Genomic DNA, 22095 nt, shown 5'->3' on the forward strand with positions numbered 1-22095 from the left:
CAGAATAGAATACATATTATGCCCAGAGTGATTTATGTTACATGCTGCTTCGTTACAATTTTACATGTTTTTAACATCTGATTTTATTATTAAATATCTGATTAAATTATTGTAATGTAATTTGGTTGCATTTGTGAATAAACTCCCAGGATACAAATAATCGTGCTAGTTTGGGATCTTATGATCTGGTCTATGCATTTGCAGGCCAGAATAAATTTCCTCCTGTTTCTTCAATCCGATTCAAAAGCATTTTGCAGCATTTTCTTCTTTCTTGTGTCCAGAAAAAAGAAAGAAAGAAAGAAAAAAGAACAAAACTATAAAAAAAGAAGAAGAAAAATGCAGGTAGTCCTTGACTTATGACCACAATTGGGACCAGTTAAACACTGCAGTCGTTAAGTAATCATGCCAAATTTTACCTATTTTGCCTTTTTTGCCACTGTTAAGTGAATCACTACAGTCGTTAAATGAATCATGTCACAAAGTGAATCTGACTTCCCCAATTTACTTTGCTTGTCGAAAGCTGACTAGGAAGGTGGCAAATGGTGATCACAAGATGCGCAACCATTGTAAATACATGTCAGTTGTCAAACAATCCAAATTTTGATCACACAACCATGAGGCTACTGTGATGGCTGTAAATGCAAAATCACTTTTTCAGTATCCTTCTCACTTCAAATGGTTACTAATTGAACGGTCATAAGTCAAGGACTCCCTGTAACGTGGAAATAGCACACTTCAAAGGTCTTACCTTTTTCTTACTGCAATAGATCTGCCATTTCTTTTCTGCTGGTAGGGCAAACATGGCTTCTCTATGCTTATCCGTAAGGTCAAGTTCATCCTAGCAAGAAAAAAAAGGGTGCGGAGAGAGGTAAATGTTTATTATAAAAAAAATAAACTTTGATATTCATTGGCATTTTAGCTAAAGGGGAGGGGCCCCTCCCTTCTCCTTAGACAGGCTTAATTTTTTCCCCCTTAGCTCAATAATTATTCATATCATGTTGGCCTTTCTGCAGTGACTGATTTGAGTCTCGATCAACCTGGTAGTCAACCTGGTCCCTACTGCCCACTAGTGGCCGTTCCAGCTTTCATGGTGGGCAGTAGGAGTTTTGTCCGATACTGAAGCACTTTCCCTTTTTAAAATTTAATTGACTTTTTAAAAAAATGTTATAGCATTATTTAAAAACATTTTCATTAGGTTTTCATAAAATTCCCCGTGACAATTTAAATTTCTGAAAATATAATTTTTGTATCGCCCGCGCATAAGTTTAGTTCACATTATGTAAGTGAAACTAAATGGCGCTACAGTGTGACTGCAAACAAAACAGCCTCATCCCAGAATAGCTCATGCATCACCCCCCACACCACCCAGCTGTAACAGACAAGCAGAGCTGGTAGGGGGCGCGCGCGCCCCCCAAACTCAATCCACGATGCGCAAGAGGCATGTGCAGAGGATACACGGTGCATTACTGTGGAACCGGTGGGCTGTTAGAAAATTTTACTACTAACAGAGATACAAAAGTGGGCAATAGGTATAAAAAGATTGATTACCCTGGTCTAGATTATAATGAGCTTCCTGTGAAACATCCTCCTGTAACCTGATCCTGGATCTTAAATTGGTGATTAGTCATATGTCAAAATCAACCTCATATATTCTGGAATGGTATAGGGTCTCCTGCTTGAACAGGGGGTTGAACTAGAAAAGGAGTATCCAACCCTCAGGCTGCAGCCCACTACCAGGCTATAGAAGTGTATGAACAGTGTGCGCGCGCTCCATTTGCACAAGAGGCTTGTTCATGTGCCTGCTGCTCGTGCAAATGGAGCTGCGTGAGAGAGACCACTTGCCCACCACACTCCTGGAACTATCTCCTCCTCCTACACCCTGACCAGTCTGCAAAGCTGAAAAGATTGGGGAACTTTGGACTACAAGATCACCAAGGCCCCTTCCAATTCTGTTAAATCATGGAAGTCTTGACTGTGGTATGCTTAGTGTTGCAAAGAAATCAGAAGGTGGGGTTTGTTTCTCTCCTAATAAACCAGAGTCATAAACCAAGAAGATACGTTTGAAGACAAGAATAAGCCAGAGTTCTTCCATTCAGACACAATACTAAAAGAAAGCATAGATACTGTATGTGTCGAGGGAAAAGCAAATGGTCAAGCAGTTGCTATTAGCAGGCTTGCTTTTCCATGAGTCAATATACTTGACAACTGTAATTTATAGTCCTATGCACATTTATTTTATATCTCTAGGAACCATTTTGGTTTAATAAAAAGAATATAATAACTCTAGGCATCATAAAATTATATAACCCTAGGCATCGTAACATTAATAATAGATGGACACGCATTATTATCTTAAAGTCTAAAGCCTGATGAAACAAGTTGGTTTTGAGGTCTACCTAAATTAGGAGATGGTGGAATCCAAATATATCTTCTGGGGCAACATGTTCCATAATGTGGGGGCTACCACTGAAAAGGCCAAACTCCTAGTTTAAATCCCGTTCAGTATAGGGATTGAAAAGTATGGGTTGCTAGTTACTTGCACTGTGTTCATCAGAGCACTTAGATATAATAACAAGGATTCATTTGGGCTTTGAGAAACTATTACTGTTACAGTCTTTTCAGGTAAAGCAGGGGTCTCAAAACGCTTTAAGCTCATTAACCCTTTCATGACATTTCAGACTGTTCATTGAGCCCCAATCATTTATTACATGTATATGAGAATAATTTAATGAATACTACCTTAACAGTATCTCAAATAACAACAATGACCTCTTGGACAGATCCGTTGAACTATGGGGGACAATACTGATCACTTTGGTGAACCCTGACATAAAGCAGTCCCTCCATGAAGGGCACAAGGAAAAGGCATTGCTTTTTTTAAAAAAAATTATAAGCACATGAAAATTGTGTTTTTGGCACAGATCAGAAATGTAAAACAAGAGAGCAATCTCATTTTAACCAATCACTATATGCAATAATTATGTTGATAATGCAAGATTAACATCCAAAATTAAACTTCCAGGACTGATGCACCAGTTTTGACATAGTAGATAACAACCCTGACAATTTTGAGATGTACAGTATGGACTTCATCTATCAGGAATTCCAGGACTTGAAGTCCACATATCTCAAAGTTACCAAGACTGAGAAACACTGGCGTAGAGGGTAGAACATTGTCACTGGCAGGAATTTCAAGCTGGTGACAAAAACACCTGGTGGCCACATGGACTGCCTGCAAGGAAAACAGGCAATGTGTTTTTTTAAAGAAAGCATAGAGTAATGGAGCTTTCTATTTATTTATCCTCATGTTTGAAATTCTGTGGCTAAATCCCTGAAGCAATCAGCACACAAACTCCATACATGCAGCTTCAATTAACAATCATGAAACAGACTAATTAGTGAGCAGAAGAAGCCAATTGGCAACTAGCTTTGTACGCCATTTGCTATTTGTTCTTTGGGCATGATTGGAGATTGGGTAAAAGAAAGAAATGACAAACATGCACACACAACTGGCTGACCTAAATAAGTAAATAAAATACCATCTTAATTATTCTAGCAAGAATTTAACATTTCTAAATTAGTCTTGCAGTAGGAATCATTTATTTCAAAAGTGGCTTTTTCATCCTACACAAATAATTTCAGTCCTTTGCTGTCCTGGAAAAATTGTGATTGCCATTTTGAAGAATAAAGCAAAAACAAATATCCCAGATCAGTGGCTGCATTCAGTCTACACATAACTGACATACCTTTTCCTACATATACAGATTGTAAATACTCATATTTGCCAATTTTTCCATTATGAGGAATTGGTATGTTTTAAATATGGGCTATTAGATCTTTCTGCCATACTTTTAGCCCAGAAGTCAGGAAATTATTAACTTTCAAGACTCAGGAAATTCACTTCCACATTTAGTTTTTCAGCTTACACTGGAACAAACTCAAGAGGTTTTAGGCATTCGTTCTAGAATTCCTTGGCTGCCTAACCTTCTTACAAAGCTGTCCAGAATTAGGAGGAAAAACTGAATTTCTGCAGAACAGCATAAAAATAAAGAAAAGTAAAATAAATTAGATGGAAGTATAAGAGGATTTGATTCTTTTTTTTAATGCAATCTACAGGATCGTCCTAGAAGCCAACAAAATTTCCTGGCTTTGATTGTAGAAGGGAGGAAGATGAATTAACATAGCAACAAGGCAACCGTAAAACAAACTATAGCACAGAAAAGGGGATGAATATTTCTACAAATCTTAAAGTTTTTGATCCAACCTTGCATTATATGGGTATAACTTAAATGTGAAAAACACCTTATTTCAGTAATATGGTTATTGAGTAGCACTGAGTAACTTGTTTTCTTATGGAAGAATAGGATTACTTTTCCACTTAGTGATACAGATACTACCTTTATTCTGTAATTTGGAATATAGAAATAAAAAAATAGAAGGGATGAGAGAAGGAAACATTTTTTAATTGAATGAATCTGAATTACTTTGGGCGACTGGGTGCCTTGCTTCTTATTTTCCAAAATAATATTCTCAAGTGAATGCATATTCATTACAATAAAATATAAAATTATTTGCAACTTTTCTTAAAATGTAACATTATTGTGTTATATGTAGACATGAAACATACCATTTAATGGAGAAACCAGCTTCTGTTTGACCGTTCCTAAGTAACAAGCCTCTATTAGTAGAAGCACACTTGCTCACAGTTTAAATGACTTCAACGTTAGAATTGAAGGAAAAGAGAAAGAGATGGTTGCACAAAAACTAAACAACTATTTCCAACCAGTTTTGGGCTTTCTCTTTTACCCAAAACTTGTATGAATTTTTTTAAAAAAATTTGCCCATCCCTCTTCACTCTTGCATTTTTCCCAGATGTTAATTATACTCTTTGAGGAGCCCAACACTGCTGATGTAAGTAAAGCTGGCAGATGATCAAAATCAGTTTGTGAAGTGGCAGAAACCAACCACTTCTTAAAGACGCATTAAGAACCTCTCCCTTAGTGATGCTAACTGAATGACCACAGCACAGAAAACTTTGTTGTGGCAGGTCCTCACAAGATGAAGCAAAAATCAAAGATATAAAAAAGACTGCACATTAATTCCATGATATTGTTTCAGCATCATCTTTCCACATCAATAAGCGTTGTGCAAAGCATAAACATGATTGGTTGCTTTTAAAAAACAGCAACAAAACCAACCCCAAATGGCTTTTACATGACCAAAACTGGAGCTAGGTGAATTTATTGTATCTAGTTAGCAACAAAAATATGTGCAGTGTAAATTACAGGTAGTCCTTGATTTACAACAGTTCATTTAGTGACCGTTACAACAGCACTGAAAAAAAGTGACACGACTATTTTTCACACTAATGACCGTTGTACATCCCATGGCCATGTGATTTACATTTGGATGCTTTACAACTGGTTCGTATTTATGATAGTTGTATTGTACTGGGGTCATATGATCATCTTTTGTGATCTTCTGACAAGCAAAGTCAATGGGAAAGCCAGAGTCGCTTAACAGCCATGTTACTAATTTAACAACTGCAGTGATTCACTTAATAAATGTGGCAAGAAAAGTCATAAAAATGGGACAAAACTCACTTAACAAATTTCTCTTACTTAGCAACATAAATTCTAGGCTCAATTGTGATTGTAAATTGAGGATTACCTGTACAGGCTAAGAGTGCTTTGTAAATTTCTCAAACGGGTGAGGGAAACCAGACAGACAGAAAAAAATAGTAATTGGTTGTGGTTGAGCTTGTACAAATATATTTGTCTAGTTACCTGTGGAAAAGAGAAATCATCTCCAGATGACAAGGAAGCTTTCATGAAACAGAAGAAAACAGACTCTTGGATCTGCAACTCATCAATATGCAAGAAGTAATTAACTGACATGTGTAGACATGTAGGCTAATTTAAAAAAATAAAGTAATGGCAAGTGTGTGTTATACCAAGAACTAAAAGATTGCAGGTCTGTGAGGAACATTGTTTCTTCTCAAGACTGGGATCACTCTCCTATATAGCAGGGGTGTCCAATCTTGGCAACTTTAAGACTTGTGGACTTCAACTCCCACAATTCCTCAGCCAGCAAACCTCAATGCCCTGTGAAACAGCCCTGAGGTGCCCTTTCAATTTGATAATTTGTAGGATAAAATGAATGTATCTCACACAGTGTTTAATTTATGAGAAGACAAAGTTGAAGTAAAGATAGCTGACATCACTTGAAGGTTTTTTTGTGGGAGGAAAAACAGAGGTAAATGCCTACATACCACCATCATCTAAAAGGATTATGGAGACAAACATTACATCTGCATCAATAAAAAACAAAATGTCTGGCAAAATTATCACTTCTACTTAGTTATTCCTAGTTATCATTTCCCTTTGTTTATCAATACTGTAGCAGTTTATTTTCTCTTTTAGAATAATAAAAGAAACAAATAGAACCCTATTAGAAATGGTTTACAGGTAGTCCTTGACTTACAACTAATCATTTAGCGCAGGGGTCTCCAACCTTGGCAACTTTAAGACTTGTGGACTTCAACTCCCAGAATTCCTCTGGGGGGAATTCCTCTGGGGGCAAAGCTAGCTGAGGAATTCTGGGAGTTGAAGTCCACAAGTCTTAAAGTCGCCAAGGCTGAAGACCCCTGATTTTGTGGCCAAAGTTAAAATGGCACTGAAAAAACTGAAAAGACTGGTTGGTATTGCAGCATCTCCATGGTCACATGATCAAAATTCAGAAGTCTGGCAACTGTTCATATTTAGGACAGCTGCAGTGTCCTGGGGTCATGTGATCACTTTTTGTGATCTTCTGACAAGTGAAGTCAATAGGGAAGCCAGATTCATATAACAATTATGTTACTAATTTAACCACTGCAGTGATTCACTTACCCACTGTGGCAGAAAAGATCATAAAATGGAGCAAAACTCAATATGAGACAGTCACTTAACAGAAATTTTGGGTTCAATTGTGGATGAAAGTCAAGGGCTATTCTTGCTATACAAAATAATTTGGAATGTACAAGGAAGTGATACATAAATATGCAATTTTTTGTAACCATTATTTTTAATCTTTACCTTTCCTAAATTTAGCCACATAGCAATTAAATTAAATTTAGCAGAGATAAAGAGTAAAGATAAAAGTTAGATAAAACGGTAGTTTAACAATACCTAAAGAGCTACAGGTCCTAAAAAGCTACAGGCTTGTGAGCCAGATAGCCCAGCGTGATGAGCAAACACCAAAGGGAAAGCACCGAAGATTGATCTTATTTGGAGGCCCTTTGTGGGATTTACACAATGAATTTCAGGAGTGAGATTACTGTGAGTTTGTTTACAGCTAATTATTATTTACTAGTTTAGTTAAACTATTAGAGTATTACAGTTCTTGTTGTTTTCAGTGAATATTTTAATGTTTATTGTTTACTACACAGGATGTTATTGTTTTATAGTTACCATGAAGGATTTCATTTCATTTCATTGCTTATATTGTTTTGCTGCACCATGGCCATTTTTATATAAATTCAGGTTATCAGCAATAACAATAACTTTGCAAACATACACTGGTTTTTATGTCAACGACTTTTGCGCGTGGTTTCTCCCCGCCCCCCACATATTTCTGTCCTTCAGCTCTAGTTGTTTTTAACCTTTGCATTTTCCATTGTCCTAGGGAGAAAATCACTTCTTCCATTGGAAATCTGCTACCTGGTTGGAGCTAGAAGACAATTCTGCATGTTTTGTCATGCAGAATTTTGCAATGGCGGCAGAAAAACGAACTGCAACAGACCAAGTTCTCTGCTTTGGGTATCTTGTCTCCCCAGTTTGTTCGTTTGTTGGTGGAATTCAGCTTGGATGCAATAGAGTAAATTAGACTGAGTTCAACTCCTCCCCCTCAGGCTATAGACAAGATGCTGTCTGCATGTCCAAATAGGGCTAAAAAAGAAGTTAACTGGACCAGAAGTAAATCCCGCTCATTGTTTGATGGACAAATGAATCAGGAGCATCATGTAAAAGCTTCAGCCAAGTGGGGCAGCAATCCAAGGAAATGGGGAGGGGAGAATGAGGGAGAAGGGCAAACCCAGGTTTACCAAGCATTGCCAAATTCATTTGGCAACTGCCCAGAGATCAGACAGTTTTGCTTAGGTCATTGCTTTGCCTCTGACACTTACCCACCATCTCCACTTCTGCTTTTAAGTCTGGCAATGTCATTAATTGAATAGGAGATGCTGGACGTCAACAAGGCGGGCCCCATGCCAAACCAGGAAAAGGCCTGTAGGTTGCCCAGGCAACCCAAACCATATGGAGCAGCTGGGAAATGCAACAAAGGCCTAGGGAAGCCTGGCTGCCTTTTGTGAAAGACTCTTCCCCTAAGAGCAGACCAAATCCTGATAGACGGCAGGGATCAGGCAGCCTCCCTCTTGGTGGGAGTCTGTGGTCTACAAGTGCCAGAAAGGGCTTAATGGCCAGTCATGGCAGCCATTCAGCTCGGTACAAGAGGAACATTATTTTGCCTGTGAACATACAGCTTTTAACGACATGCTTGGACTTGACTTGCATTTGCAATTATGCAGGAGGAACTAAGACAGGGCAGCTGCTTGCTCTGAGAGCCAGAAAGGTTAATAAGCAGTGGGTGAAAGCTGCAATTCTGCACCCAGGCCAGCGTTACATCACTATCAAATGAGTGGGTAGGAAAGTGAAGCCCTTGAGTATCTGTCTCTGGAAATGCTATTCTCCATTGCTCAAGGTAGATTCGTAAGAAAGTATGAGATTAACCAAAGTCTTTTATGACTACTTGTGTGGTGTGATATACAGTGCTGCTGCTCCGATTTCCTGGGTTTTTGAAGCACAACTGGAAATCAGAATGATCCTATGCTTTCACTTTCACAATGCTTTCACTTTAAACAAAGTTTTTTGATGATTGGATGTGCATGCCTTTTATTAAGGCTCTGTTTTATGAATAGATGGATCAAGGCTCCAGTGACGTCACCGCTCCTGCCGGGTGCTCTAACAGGGCACTCCGCGTTAGAAGATCGTAAAAGTCAGTGAAACAGTATAAATCACTGTTCACTGAGCTTAGCATACCCTTTGGGCATAAGAGGGTTATGCAGAGTTGTGGAAAAGTGGTAGATCTAGACAGGGGGTTTGCTCTTAAGAGCGAATTTTCCTGGATTTATGATCCCACCGAACTCCACTATCTCCAACTTCAAACGCGCTCCTGTTTTTTTTCAGGAAAAAGGAGTAGGGGGTCATTTCTGCTCAAAAGGACTTATTAAATTGATTGATTTTCTAAGCAGACGGGAATTTCACAAGCGTTCGATCTTTGATGTAGAATCAACACGGCAAGTATACCGACTCCCTTTTTGAAACCTGAAACCTTTCTTTGTCTCTGATTAATTGACTTTTAAAATGGCGTCTGAAAGTGAAAGTAAATTTTTTTAGTACAACAAAGTAGCGTTATTTGTGGATTGTTACAAATGGAGTTCTCTTATACTGAAAGGAGTAAAGGAAAGTTGTTAAGTTTAAATTCCTGATTCTTTTGAAGACAGAATGGCAGCTAAACCTTTAAAGCCTTCTGGAAGAAGGGGATCTGAACCAAGTCTTGAGGATATATTGAAAGTACAATTAAAACTTTCTGAAGATAGGCAAAAAGAGATGATGGAGAATTTTAATGCAAAAATAAGAGAAGATATTCTCATGGCAGTTCAAGGATTGAGTAAAAAAATTGAGGGATTGGAAGAGGAAATGCAACAGATCTCTCAGTCAAATAAGCATTTAGAAGACAAAATGAAAGGTGTTCAGAAAAAAGTGGATCAAAATGAAGATCAGGTTGTGATATTACAATATAAACTTATGGAAGGAGCTCTTAGAATCCGTGGTATGCAAGAACAGCGAGGAGAAGACTTAAGAAAAATTATATCAGAAGCATTGGCTGAATTTATTGAAGTGGAACCCCAAGAGGTAGCTTACCAAATTGATAAAATATATAGAGTTAACTCCTGGATCGCAAGACAGAGAAAGCTTCCTCGGGACATTGTGGTTTATTTTGTGAAAAGGACTATGAGAAATCAGATTCTGCAAGTTTCATATCAGACAACTTTAAAAATTGGAGAACAGGAGCTGAAGGTGTTGAAAGAGATTCCTTCAAAGATGTTAAGAGATAGGAAGGAATTTGTTTTTTTTACACAAGAACTTAAAAAACATCAGATTCAATTCAGATGGGAGGTGCCAGTTGGACTGACAGTATTTTATCAAGGAAGGAGATATAGAATTGACACTGTTTTAAAGGCAAAGGATTTTCTTTCTACAGTTTTGAAAGTCGAAATAGAAGTGATAGAAAAACTTCAAGAGATTCAAGAAGGCATGGTGATCCAAGAGCCTTCATTGCTGCCAGCATCAGAGGAACCACAAGAGCAAAGGGTGACAAGAGGAGCTCTTAAGCGTAAAGAAGAGCAACTGTTTCAAAGTAAAAGTCAGGATCCCAGTATGGAAGTTGTGGGAGGAGCTAGACGGAAGATACCGGAGGAGGATCTTCCGTTGTTTGCTTCAAAGCTTCAGGAGGCCAGTAATGGCAAATAGAATTTTGTCATGGAATGTTAATGGCTTGAATTCAGCTCAGAAAAGAAGGAAAATATTTCACTACTTGAAACAATTTAAAAATGATGTGATTTGCCTGCAAGAGACACATATAAAATTATCAGACCAAAAATACTTAATTAACTCAAAATTAGGTAAACATTTTGTTGCATCAGCTTTGGAAAAGAAGCATGGAATTGTTGTATATATCAGGAAGGACATACCAGCTAAGTTAATTGAGGCAGATATTCAAGGAAGATTTATTGCTATTGAACTGGTGATAGATGCAAAAAAGACTTTGCTGATAGGTATTTAGGCACCTAATCAGCAACAAGAAAAGTTTTATAAAATGTTACACGAGAGGTTGATCCTCTGGGATTATATTTCGTGTATTTTGTGAAAAGGACTATGAGAAATCAGATTCTGCAAGTTTCATATCAGACAACTTTAAAAATTGGAGAACAGGAGCTGAAGGTGTTGAAAAAGATTCCTTCAAAGATGTTAAGAGATAGGAAGGAATTTGCTTTTTTTACACAAGAACTTAAAAAACATCAGATTCAATTCAGATGGGAGGTGCCAGTTGGACTGACAGTATTCTATCAAGGAAGGAGATATAGAATTGACACTGTTTTAAAGGCAAAGGATTTTCTTTCTACAGTTTTGAAAGTCGAAATAGAAGTGATAGAAAAACTTCAAGAGATTCAAGAAGGCATGGTGATCCAAGAGCCTTCATTGCTGCCAGCATCAGAGGAACCACAAGAGCAAAGGGTGACAAGAGGAGCTCTTAAGCGTAAAGAAGAGCAACAGTCTCAAAGTAAAAGTCAGGATCCCAGTATGGAAGCTGTGGGAGGAGCTAGACGGAAGATACCGGAGGAGGATCTTCCGTTGTTTGCTTCAAAGCTTCAGGAGGCCAGTAATGGCAAATAGAATTTTGTCATGGAATGTTAATGGCTTGAATTCAGCTCAGAAAAGAAGGAAAATATTTCACTACTTGAAACAATTTAAAAATGATGTGATTTGTTTGCAAGAGACACATATAAAATTATTAGACCAAAAATACTTAATTAACTCAAAATTAGGTAAACATTTTGTTGCATCAGCTTTGGAAAAGAAGCATGGAATTGTTGTATATATCAGGAAGGATATACCAGCTAAGTTAATTGAGGCAGATATTCAAGGAAGATTTATTGCTATTGAACTGGTGATAGATGCAAAAAAGACTTTGCTGATAGGTATTTATGCACCTAATCAGCAACAAGAAAAGTTTTATAAAATGTTACACGAGAGGTTGATCCTCTGGGATTATAGTTCGTTTATTTTATTAGGAGACTGGAATGGAGTAATTGATACAAGAAGTGATAAGAGAACCTCTTCCAAGAAGATACCTATACATGCAAAATTACCAAAATCCTTTTTTGAAATGATGGAAGACTATGAGTTTAGAGATATATGGAGGTTACGGAATCCAGATGAGAGAGATTTTACTTTTTTTTCCGATAGGCACCAATCTTTCTCACGTATTGATTTTATTTTAATTTCTAATGACTTGCTTTCTAGGGTGAAGAAAATGAAGATATTTCCGAGGTGTTTAACTGACCATAGCCCAGTATGGATGGAATTATTACAAGGGAAAAAAGGTGGTAGAACATGGAGGTTGAATGAAAATCTGTTTAGATATGAGGATAATGTAAATTATTGTAAGAAACAGTTGAAAGAATTTTTTGATTTTAATATGCACAAAGGGACACCTATAGGAACTGTGTGGGAGGCGAGTAAAGCTTTTATTAGAGGGATATTGATTTACTTGGACAATAGGCAAAGGAATAATAAACAAAGGCAGTATAGGTACTTGGAAGAAGAAATTCAAAGGAAGCAACAGTTATTAATTCAAAACCCACAAGATCACAAACTTAAAGAGGCTATAAAAATATTACAGAGTCAATTTAATATGTTAATGGCAGACCAGGTGGCAACGAATATACAATATGCTAAACATAATACCTTTTGTAATGCAAATAAACCTGGGAGATGGTTGGCATATAACTTAAGGAAAAAACAGAAAGCACGTGTCATACAAAAAATAGAATATAAAGGCAAAGAGATATATCAACAGGATAAAATTAAAAGGCATTCTCAGAATTTTATACTGCACTATATGCAAAAGACAAAATATTGAATAGGGACATTTATGATTATTTGAAAGATTATAAGGTTAATATTCTAACATTAGAACAGAGGAGGAGCTGAATCGCCGATAGATACCGGAGGAGGATCTTCCGTTGTTTGCTTCAAAGCTTCAGGAGGCCAGTAATGGCAAATAGAATTTTGTCATGGAATGTTAATGGCTTGAATTCAGCTCAGAAAAGAAGGAAAATATTTCACTACTTGAAACAATTAAAATGATGTGATTTGTTTGCAAGAGACACATATAAAATTATCAGACCAAAATACTTAATTAACTCAAAATTAGGTAAACATTTTGTTGCATCAGCTTTGGAAAAGAAGCATGGAATTGTTGTATATATCAGGAAGGATATACCAGCTAAGTTAATTGAGGCAGATACTCAAGGAAGATTTATTGCTATTGAACTGGTGATAGATGCAAAAAAGACTTTGCTGATAGGTATTTATGCACCTAATCAGCAACAAGAAAAGTTTTATAAAATGTTACACGAGAGGTTGATCCTCTGGGATTATAGTTCGTTTATTTTATTAGGAGACTGGAATGGAGTAATTGATACAAGAAGTGATAAGAGAACCTCTTCCAAGAAGATACCTATACATGCAAAATTACCAAAATCCTTTTTTGAAATGATGGAAGACTATGAGTTTAGAGATATATGGAGGTTACGGAATCCAGATGAGAGAGATTTTACCTTTTCTTTCTGATAGGCATCAATCTTTTTCACGTATTGATTTTATTTTAATTTCTAATGACTTGCTTTCTAGGGTGAAGAAAATGAAGATATTTCCGAGGTGTTTAACTGACCATAGCCCAGTATGGATGGAATTATTACAAGGGAAAAAAGGTGGTAGAACATGGAGGTTGAATGAAAATCTGTTTAGATATGAGGATAATGTAAATTATTGTAAGAAACAGTTGAAAGAATTTTTTGATTTTAATATGTACAAAGGGACACCTATAGGAACTGTGTGGGAGGCGAGTAAAGCTTTTATTAGAGGATATTGATTTACTTGGACAATAGGCAAAGGAATAATAAACAAAGGCAGTAGGTATTTGGAAGAAGAAATGCAAAGGAAGCAACAGTTATTAATTCAAAACCCACAAGATCACAAACTTAAAGAGGCTATAAAAATATTACAGAGTCAATTTAATATGTTAATGGCAGACCAGGTGGCAACGAATATACAATATGCTAAACATAATACCTTTTGTAATGCAAATAAACCTGGGAGATGGTTGGCATATAACTTAAGGAAAAACAGAAAGCACGTGTCATACAAAAATAGAATATAAAGGTAAAGAGATATATCAACAGGATAAAATTAAAAGGCATTCTCAGAATTTTATACTGCACTATATGCAAAAGACAAAATATCGAATAGGGACATTTATGATTATTTAAAAGATTATAAGGTTAATACTCTAACATTAGAACAGAGGGAGGAGCTGAATCGGCCGATAGCTACTGGAGAAATAGTGGAGGCAATTAAACAATTAAAAATGGGGAAAACCCCTGGTACAGATGGTCTTACAGCAAGTTATTATAAAAAACTATAGGATGAAATATTAGGCCCACTTAAAGAATTATTTAATCAGATACAACTAGGAGTGGGAATACCCCATCATGGAAAACATCTTTTATTTCACTGATACCAAAAGAGGAGCAAGATTGCTCTAAACCTGGTAACTACAGGCCGATTTCACTTTTAAATAATGATTATAAGATTTTTGTAAAAATAATAGCAAATAGATTAATGTTAGTTTTACAACAAAGAATTCATACTGATCAATCTGGTTTTATAAAAGGGAGGCAGATGAGGAATAATGTTAGACAGATTATTAATATATTGGAATATTTGGAAAAGAAGAATACTTCAGCGGCACTTATTTTTTTGGATGCAGAGAAAGCCTTTGATCGATTGCATTGGGATTTTTTATTTAAATTAATAGAGAAAATGCAATTTGGAGATTGTTTTGTTAGAATAATTAAAGCGATTTATGGAGAGCAAACAGCACAGATTATAATAAATGGTAGCTTGACAGAAGTTATTAAGATTGCGAAAGGAACGAGACAGGGATGTCCCTTATCACCATTATTGTTTGTTTTGACTCTGGAACCATTATTAGATAAAATACGAGAATTAACGAAAATAGAGGGAATTAAGGTTAGACAATATGAGTATAAAGTTAGAGCTTTTGCAGATGATGTAGTGGTTACGTTAACGAATCCTATAAATTCAAGTAGATTTTTGTTGGAAGTAATTGATAAATATGGAAAGGTATCAGGATTTAAAATAAATCAGAATAAAACAAAAGTGATAATTAAAAATATGTCTATACAACAGAAACAAAAACTAGAGGAAATGACAGGATTTGAGGTGGTAAAAAAGGTTAAATACTTAGGGGTTTATATTAGCTCATCGAACAAGAAACTTTATAAGATTAATTATGACTTGCTATGGCAAAAAGTTCAGAATGATATGAGTGTCTGGAAAAATTGCAGTTATCGCTATTGGGAAGGATTATGCTATTAAAATGAATGTGTTACCTAGATTTTGTTTCTGTTCCAGATGATACCAATAATTAAAAAGGATAAAAATTTGGAAGATTGGCAGATTGGGATTAATAAATTTATATGGCAGGGTAAAAGGCGAGGTTAAAATGAAAATAATACAGGACTCACGGGAAAGAGGTGGTTTAAGAATGCCTAACTTTAAACTATATTATGAAGCAGTAGCCCTTTCAGTAATAAGTGACTGGTTTAACTTAACAGAGGAAAGAATTTTGAATATAGAAGGTTATGACTTGTTATATGGATGGCATGCGATTTATTTTATGAAAAAAGTGGATAGGGCTTTTAAGAATCATGTGTTGAGAAGTGCTCTTTATGGTCTGGAAAAATATTCCTATAAATTAGATTACAAGATTCCTATATGGGCGAGCCCCAGACATGCAATAGAGAATATAAATATAGAACAGAAACAGGAAATGATTACTTATAAAGAACTTTTGTATGCTGAAGGAGGTAGATTGCAATTAAAATCATTACAGGTATTAAAATGAAGAAGGAGGAATTATACTTGGTTTCAATATGGGCAAATAAGTGCTAGATGGAAAAGAAGATCAAAAATTGGTATAATGCAAAGGAGGAAAATTTAATAAAGCAAATTAGAAATCAGACCCAGGAGCATATAAAGAGATTGTATAATGTGTTGCTTGAAATAGATTCGGAAAAGGATTTGGTAAAGGATTGTATGATAAAATGGGCACAGAATATTCAGGAACCAATAATGTTGGAAACATGGGAGAAAATCTGGGTTAGAAATGTTAAGTTTACACAAGCACAGAATTTAAGGGAAAATTTTTATAAGATGTTTTATAGATGGCATTTAGATCCCAAAAAATTATCATGTATGTATCCTAATATCCAAGCGAAATGTTGGAGGTGTGATTGTGATGATGCTACATATTTTCATATTTGGTGGACTTGCAAGAAAATTAAGGTCTTTTGGATAAGAATTTGGTGGATTATTCAAAATGTACTGAAGAAGAAGATAAAGTTCCTGCCACAATTTTTCCTTTTGGGAATTATAACGGATTGTACAGGGATTGAGACTAAATTGATTCTGAATTTAATAACAGCAGCAAGACTGTTGATTGGACAATACTGGAAGAAAGAAGAGGTACCTACAATAGAAGAATGGATACTGAAAGTCATTAATTTGGCTGAGATGGCTAAAATCTCAGCTTTTTTAAAAGACAATACGCAGGAAAGATATTTAATTGAATGGAAAAAATGGATTGATTATCTACAAAATAGATATCAGATTAAGAAATATCAGATTGCCTTTGAATAATTAGAAAGTTATTTTATGTAATGGGGAGGGGGTTGGGAGATGAAAAGCTTTGGATGTGGTTAATTGAATTGGAAGGGAGAATTTTATTCTATGTTTGGTTTATGTATAACAATACCTTGTGATTGACCCGGGAAGCCGGGGGAGGGAGGGGAAGGGATTTTTGGGAGGAGGGGAAAAAAGGGGGAAAATGTCTTTGTTTTTTTAAAAACTCTTCCAATTAAAAAAAAATGAATAGATGGATCAAGAAGAACTGAAAATCAATATACGTTCAGAGTCTCGTTACCTTTCATACTACTTTATATATGCTTTAGTGCAATTCTGATCTGAAGGCAAAATGAATTTTTGCAAAAAATTAGCAAATAGTGCTGGGTGGGATTGTTTACAGATTCTACACATACCAATCTTGAACCTCATCATAAGGAAAGGTAGGATATCAGCTGTAACAAGACTCTTTCCTCAAATTTATGTCCTATTGTGATCAATGGCATTTACTTTCACAAATATATCAGTAACATATTCAGAATAGTAATCTAGCTCATGAAATTAATATTACCGTATATACTCGAGTATAAGCCGAGTTTTTCAGCACGTTTTTTGTGCTGAAAAACGTCCCCTCGGCTTATACTGAAGTTCACGTCGAACCACAGGAGGTACCGAACGGACTCCCATGGGAGGGACGGGGAGTGGGCCTGCCGAGGTCTCGCGGGATTTGTCGCCCCCAGGCCGGCCCCCATTCCCGTGTCTGGTGGGCGGACGGCGCAAACTTGGCGGGCTGTGCATTGGCGCGGGGAAGCCCTGGTGGTGCAGTGTTCCCGTTCGCCCTGGCCTCCGTCCTCCGATCTCCTGCGCTGGGAGCGGCGGCGAGCCAGCAACCGGGCACCGCGGACTTTGGCAGGAGGAAGGTGGGAGGGAAGCGAGCTGCCGGCTGTGGGGGTTGAGGCGTGCAAGAGGTGGCGTGGAAAGGCCTTTTTGTGTGTGTGTGCGCGCCTGTGTGCCCTAGGGAGGGAAGCGGAGCTGCCGGCTGTGTGGGGGTTGAGGCGTGCAAGAGCACGCCTCCTCCTCTTCCTCCACGCTCGCTCCTCTTGCACGCCCCTCAACCCCACCATCCCCCACCCTCTCCGCGCGTGAAGGTCACCTCCTCCCTCTTCCAGGCGGCGGCGGCGGCGGCTCCGGCTCCGGCTCCGGGCGGGGCGCCACAGCCGGCCGCTCCGCCTCCCTCCCCCTGGGGCCAGGCCAGCGAGCGGTGGCGACATGCGGCGCGCTCCGCTTTCACCGTTCGGCTGGATTGGGACCACGTCGCGCGCGGGCGGGGAGCCGCCAGCCTTCTCGGCTGAGGAGGAGGTTTCAACGGTGAAAGCGCCGGCCGAGAAGGCTGGCGGCTCCCGCCGCCGCCGCCTGGAAGAGGGAGGAGGTTTCCCGAGCGGTGGCGGAGCGGCGCCGGCATGTCGCCACCGCTCGCTGGACTGGGACCGTGGGAGGAAGCGGAGCTGCCGGCTGTGGCGCCCGCCGAGCGAGCCGCCGCCGCCGCCTGGAAGAGGGAGGAGGTGACCTTCACGCTGGAGAGGGTGGGGATGGTGGGGTTGAGGCGTGCAAGAGGAGCGAGCGTGGAGGAAGAGGAGGAGGCGCTCCTCTTGCACGCCTCAACCCCCACACAGCCGGCAGCTCCGCCTCCCTAGGGCACACAGGCGCACACACGCACACACACACAAAAAGGCCTTTCACGCTCCTCTTGCACGCCTCAACCCCCACACAGCCGGCAGCTCCGCTTCCTCCCACCTTCCTCCTTGCCAAAGTCCGCGGTGCCCGAGCCGCTCGCTCGCTCCCAGCGCAGGAGATCGGAGGACGGAGGCCAGGCGAACGGGAACAGCCCACGCCCAAGAGGGAAAGGGAGCGAGTGGGTGGGTGGCTGGGACGAGACCCCCACCACAAACACACACACACGCCTGTGAGACGCCTTGCTTGCATTTCACACACACGCACCGCTCGCTGGGGAAAAAGGATGGATGGATGGATGGAAGTAAGGAAGGAAGGATGGATTGATGGATGGAGGCGACCGCTTTGAAGCGCAACCCTTCTCCCGCAACTAAGGGGGGGGTCAATGTTTTCCCAATCCTAGGGTGTGGGAAACAGTCATTCTTTCTTCCCCTAGTCTCTCCCGAGATCGCACTGCAGCGCCCATCATCCCCAGCCGGCAATCTGAGCTCGTGCCATCGATGTGGTCCTTGAACTTCCTCCTTGTTTCTAACCCAGCCTAGGATGGCCGGGCGTGGAGGTGTGGTGGTGGTAAACGGCCAGGAGAAAGCTTTCGCTCTTTTCGAGAGGTCCTCTTGGAAGGCTGCCTTGGAAAGGGAAAGTGGGAGGGGCAGAGATTTCTCCCTCAAAGGTCCCCTTGGAAGGCTGGGTTGGAAAGGGAAAGTGGGGAGGGGGCAGAGATTTCTTCCTCGGGTCCTTCTAGAGTCCTTGAGAAACTGATATCATACAAGGTTAATAAATTATACTCCTCCTCCTCATTGATGAGTTTTTCATCCTGAAATTGATTGAAACATTGTACCATCATATGCTGCCATAGTATAGTGTTAACAACATCTGTAAAGATGATATATGAGCATGACACTAAGTTTTTTCTATATTTCCCCCTTTATTGAAAAACTTCCATCATGCTTCTTTCTGAAAACAAAGGTCATTATAATATACCTCATTATATATTTGATTTGATGATATTTCAGTTAATAAATACCATTTAAGGTGTTAAGCTTCTTTTCTTTTTCAGCAGCAAAGTGAATTACAACTTTAAAGAACTTTATTACTTTATATTCATTTATTTTAAGTATAGATTTTAGATTTTAAACAAATATGTTTAGAGCTTTTATATCTTTCAAGTAATTCAAATTATCCCCTCAGCAGGTATATAATGGCATCCAATTCCAATATCATGTTGGGGCTTTTGAGCAAGGGAGGAGGAACGTGAGCACCGCCTTTTGCGCTGGCATTCCGGGATTTCCTTTGTTTAGAGCTGGGAATCCTCCTTCCCCTTTGCACTCCCTCCCTCCCTCTCTCTCTCTCTCTCTCTCTCACACACACACACACACACACACACACAGACTTCTAAAGTCGATTGGCACAATGAAAGGCAAAGACCACAATTGTTTTAAGAAAGAAGCTTTAGCAGGGAGGGGGGATGGGAGGGTGTTTTAAGTTTTGGCAAACAGCCAGGCCAACTGTATTGGAGAAGGTCACACAACTGGCCTTAACATTTTAGCTGCTGTCTTTTTCCTCACACTTGGGTTTAATGATATTAGAGACCCTTATTGCCCTGCCAAAAAAAAAAAAAGAGCCACCCCAACGTCTATGAAAATTAACCTTCTCTGCCAAGAGACACTGTGCAGGGTATTTTCACTATTGGTGTGCATACAGGCTTAGATTTGTGCTGGGTTCTTAGTGCTTAGAGCACTGACCTTCAGAGGCACCCTGGTCCCTTGGAAGCTAAAGGAGGACTCATTTTCATGCTTGCAGTTGTATTGTCAATTTCTGTGAGACAATGTTGTTGAAGTAACTCACTCACTCATTCATTCATTCATTCATTCCTTGTGTGTCCAATCACACTTAGCCAATAAAAATTCTATTCTATTCTATTCTATTCATTCATTCATTCATTCATTTATTTTGTCAAATACATATTAAATAATTATATAAATATAAGCATGAATTGAATACATAAAAGGAATACAACTAAAGGGAACATTAGGACAGGGACGGTAGGCACGCTGGTGCTCTTATGCACGCCTTACAGACCTCTTAGGAATGGGGTGAGGTCAATACTAGATAGTCTTTGGTTAAGGCTTTGGGGATTTTGGGAAGAGACCACAGAGTCAGGTAGCACATTCAGGCATTAACAACTCTGTTACTGAAGTCACATTTTCTGCAATCTAGATTGGAGAGGTTCACTTTAAGTTTGAATCTATTGTGTTCTCGTGTATTGTTGTGGTTGAAGCTGAAGTAGTCATTGATAGGAAGTACATTGTAGCAGATAATTTTATGAGCTATGCTCAGGTCATACCAAAGGCGGCGTAGTTCTAAATTTTCTAAAGCTGGGAATCCTCCTTCCCCCTTTTGCACTTTTATTGTTTTTCGTTCAAATAAATATTCATGTTATTTTACTTGGCTCTATCTTTATTTTTTACATTGACCAGTAGCTGCCTCATTTCCCACCCTCGGCTTATACTCGAGTCAATAGTTTTTCCCAGTTTTTGTGGTAAAATTAGGTGCCTCGGCTTATATTCGGATCGGCTTATACTCGAGTGTATACGGTAATTTTAATTAATTAATTAATATTAATGTCTGTCTGTCTGTCTGTCTCTCTCTCTCTCTCTCTCTCTGTTTTAAGCAAAAGTGATAAGAATAGAGAACAAAAACTTTGACTTGCACAGAAAAGGGACCATTCATACAAATGGTTCCAAGACCTGCCAAGGATAAAGAGGAACTTCTGCTATATCGTCCAAGATGATCTTTCAGCCAGGCTTGCTATGCAAAGTGAAAGAACGATCCCCAGAGCAGTAATAGTGCTTCTGACTGAAGGTAGCAGTGGAACATTTCCCATTTGACCAGCCAACCGCAACAGGTGTTATTGCTAGCCAAGCAGAGATCAATCCCATGCTTGGCCCAGCCCACTGACACCACAGTGAGCAGGAATCACTCTCTAATTTTTCCCAGTCCAACTTCTCACAGAAGACCATCACAGATCAACCCAAGAATATTCTTCCACTTGGCTCAGGCTGCATTTTCAATGGGCCTGGCTAAAGTGGGGGAGCAAGTTCTGCTGGGCCAGCAGCAGTGCTCATTAGTGGGTGGCCAAACTGAGCCATGGAACTCCCAGAAGAGCTATTGCTGGCCAAGAACAGATCATTCCCATGCTTTGCCCAGTCATTTCACACCTGCCGTGCCTTTCTCCTACTCCTCAGTCATGAGATGCTGTAGCTGCAACTGCTGTGATTGCTCTTCTCATTTGGTGCCACAATGGAAGGAAGGTGAAAGAAAATGCACCTGAAGGGTTCTGGGGAAGCAGAGGCTGATAAAGAGGGGAGGAATCCCTAGAGAGCTCAGCTCCAGAACCTATCCACAGTTGGTGTAGATGCTCCCGAGATGAGTCTTGGGCTTAGGTGACTGTAACCATTTTTGTCTTCCTACTTCCAAAAAATACAAGACAATAGGGAAAGTTTGATGAAATAAGATATGTCTCCTCTTTCTGAGTTTCTAACCATACATGAACAATTAGGCAGTTTCAAAATTATTGTACGAATGTGTTTTTGTGCTCTGATCGCAATTTCACCATTCCAATTGCAACTCTGTTTCTGATGTTCAGATTTTTAGAATTATACCTGGTTGGGAGTATTCTTGAGTTTGATCAAATATGAATTGGTTCTTCGTCAAATGTAATATACTTAGGAAGATAGCCCAAGGATCTGTATGTTTCAAGTGTATCATTTCA

The 22095-nt window shown here is 39.0% G+C and overlaps 1 protein-coding gene across 1 annotated transcript in view; it reads right to left on the minus strand.

Annotated features, from left to right (window-relative positions):
• DAAM1 (dishevelled associated activator of morphogenesis 1) overlaps positions 1 to 22095 on the minus strand; it is a 189700-nt gene that overhangs the window by 92143 nt on the left and 75462 nt on the right. Inside the window, exon 3 of the mRNA XM_058162958.1 lies at positions 749 to 838. Coding sequence (XP_058018941.1) covers positions 749 to 838 — 90 coding nt within the window. The remainder of the gene's footprint in view (positions 1 to 748; positions 839 to 22095) is intronic.

This window comes from Ahaetulla prasina, chromosome 1, assembly GCF_028640845.1.
Source record: "Ahaetulla prasina isolate Xishuangbanna chromosome 1, ASM2864084v1, whole genome shotgun sequence".
NCBI classification, from domain to species: Eukaryota; Metazoa; Chordata; class Lepidosauria; order Squamata; family Colubridae; genus Ahaetulla; species Ahaetulla prasina.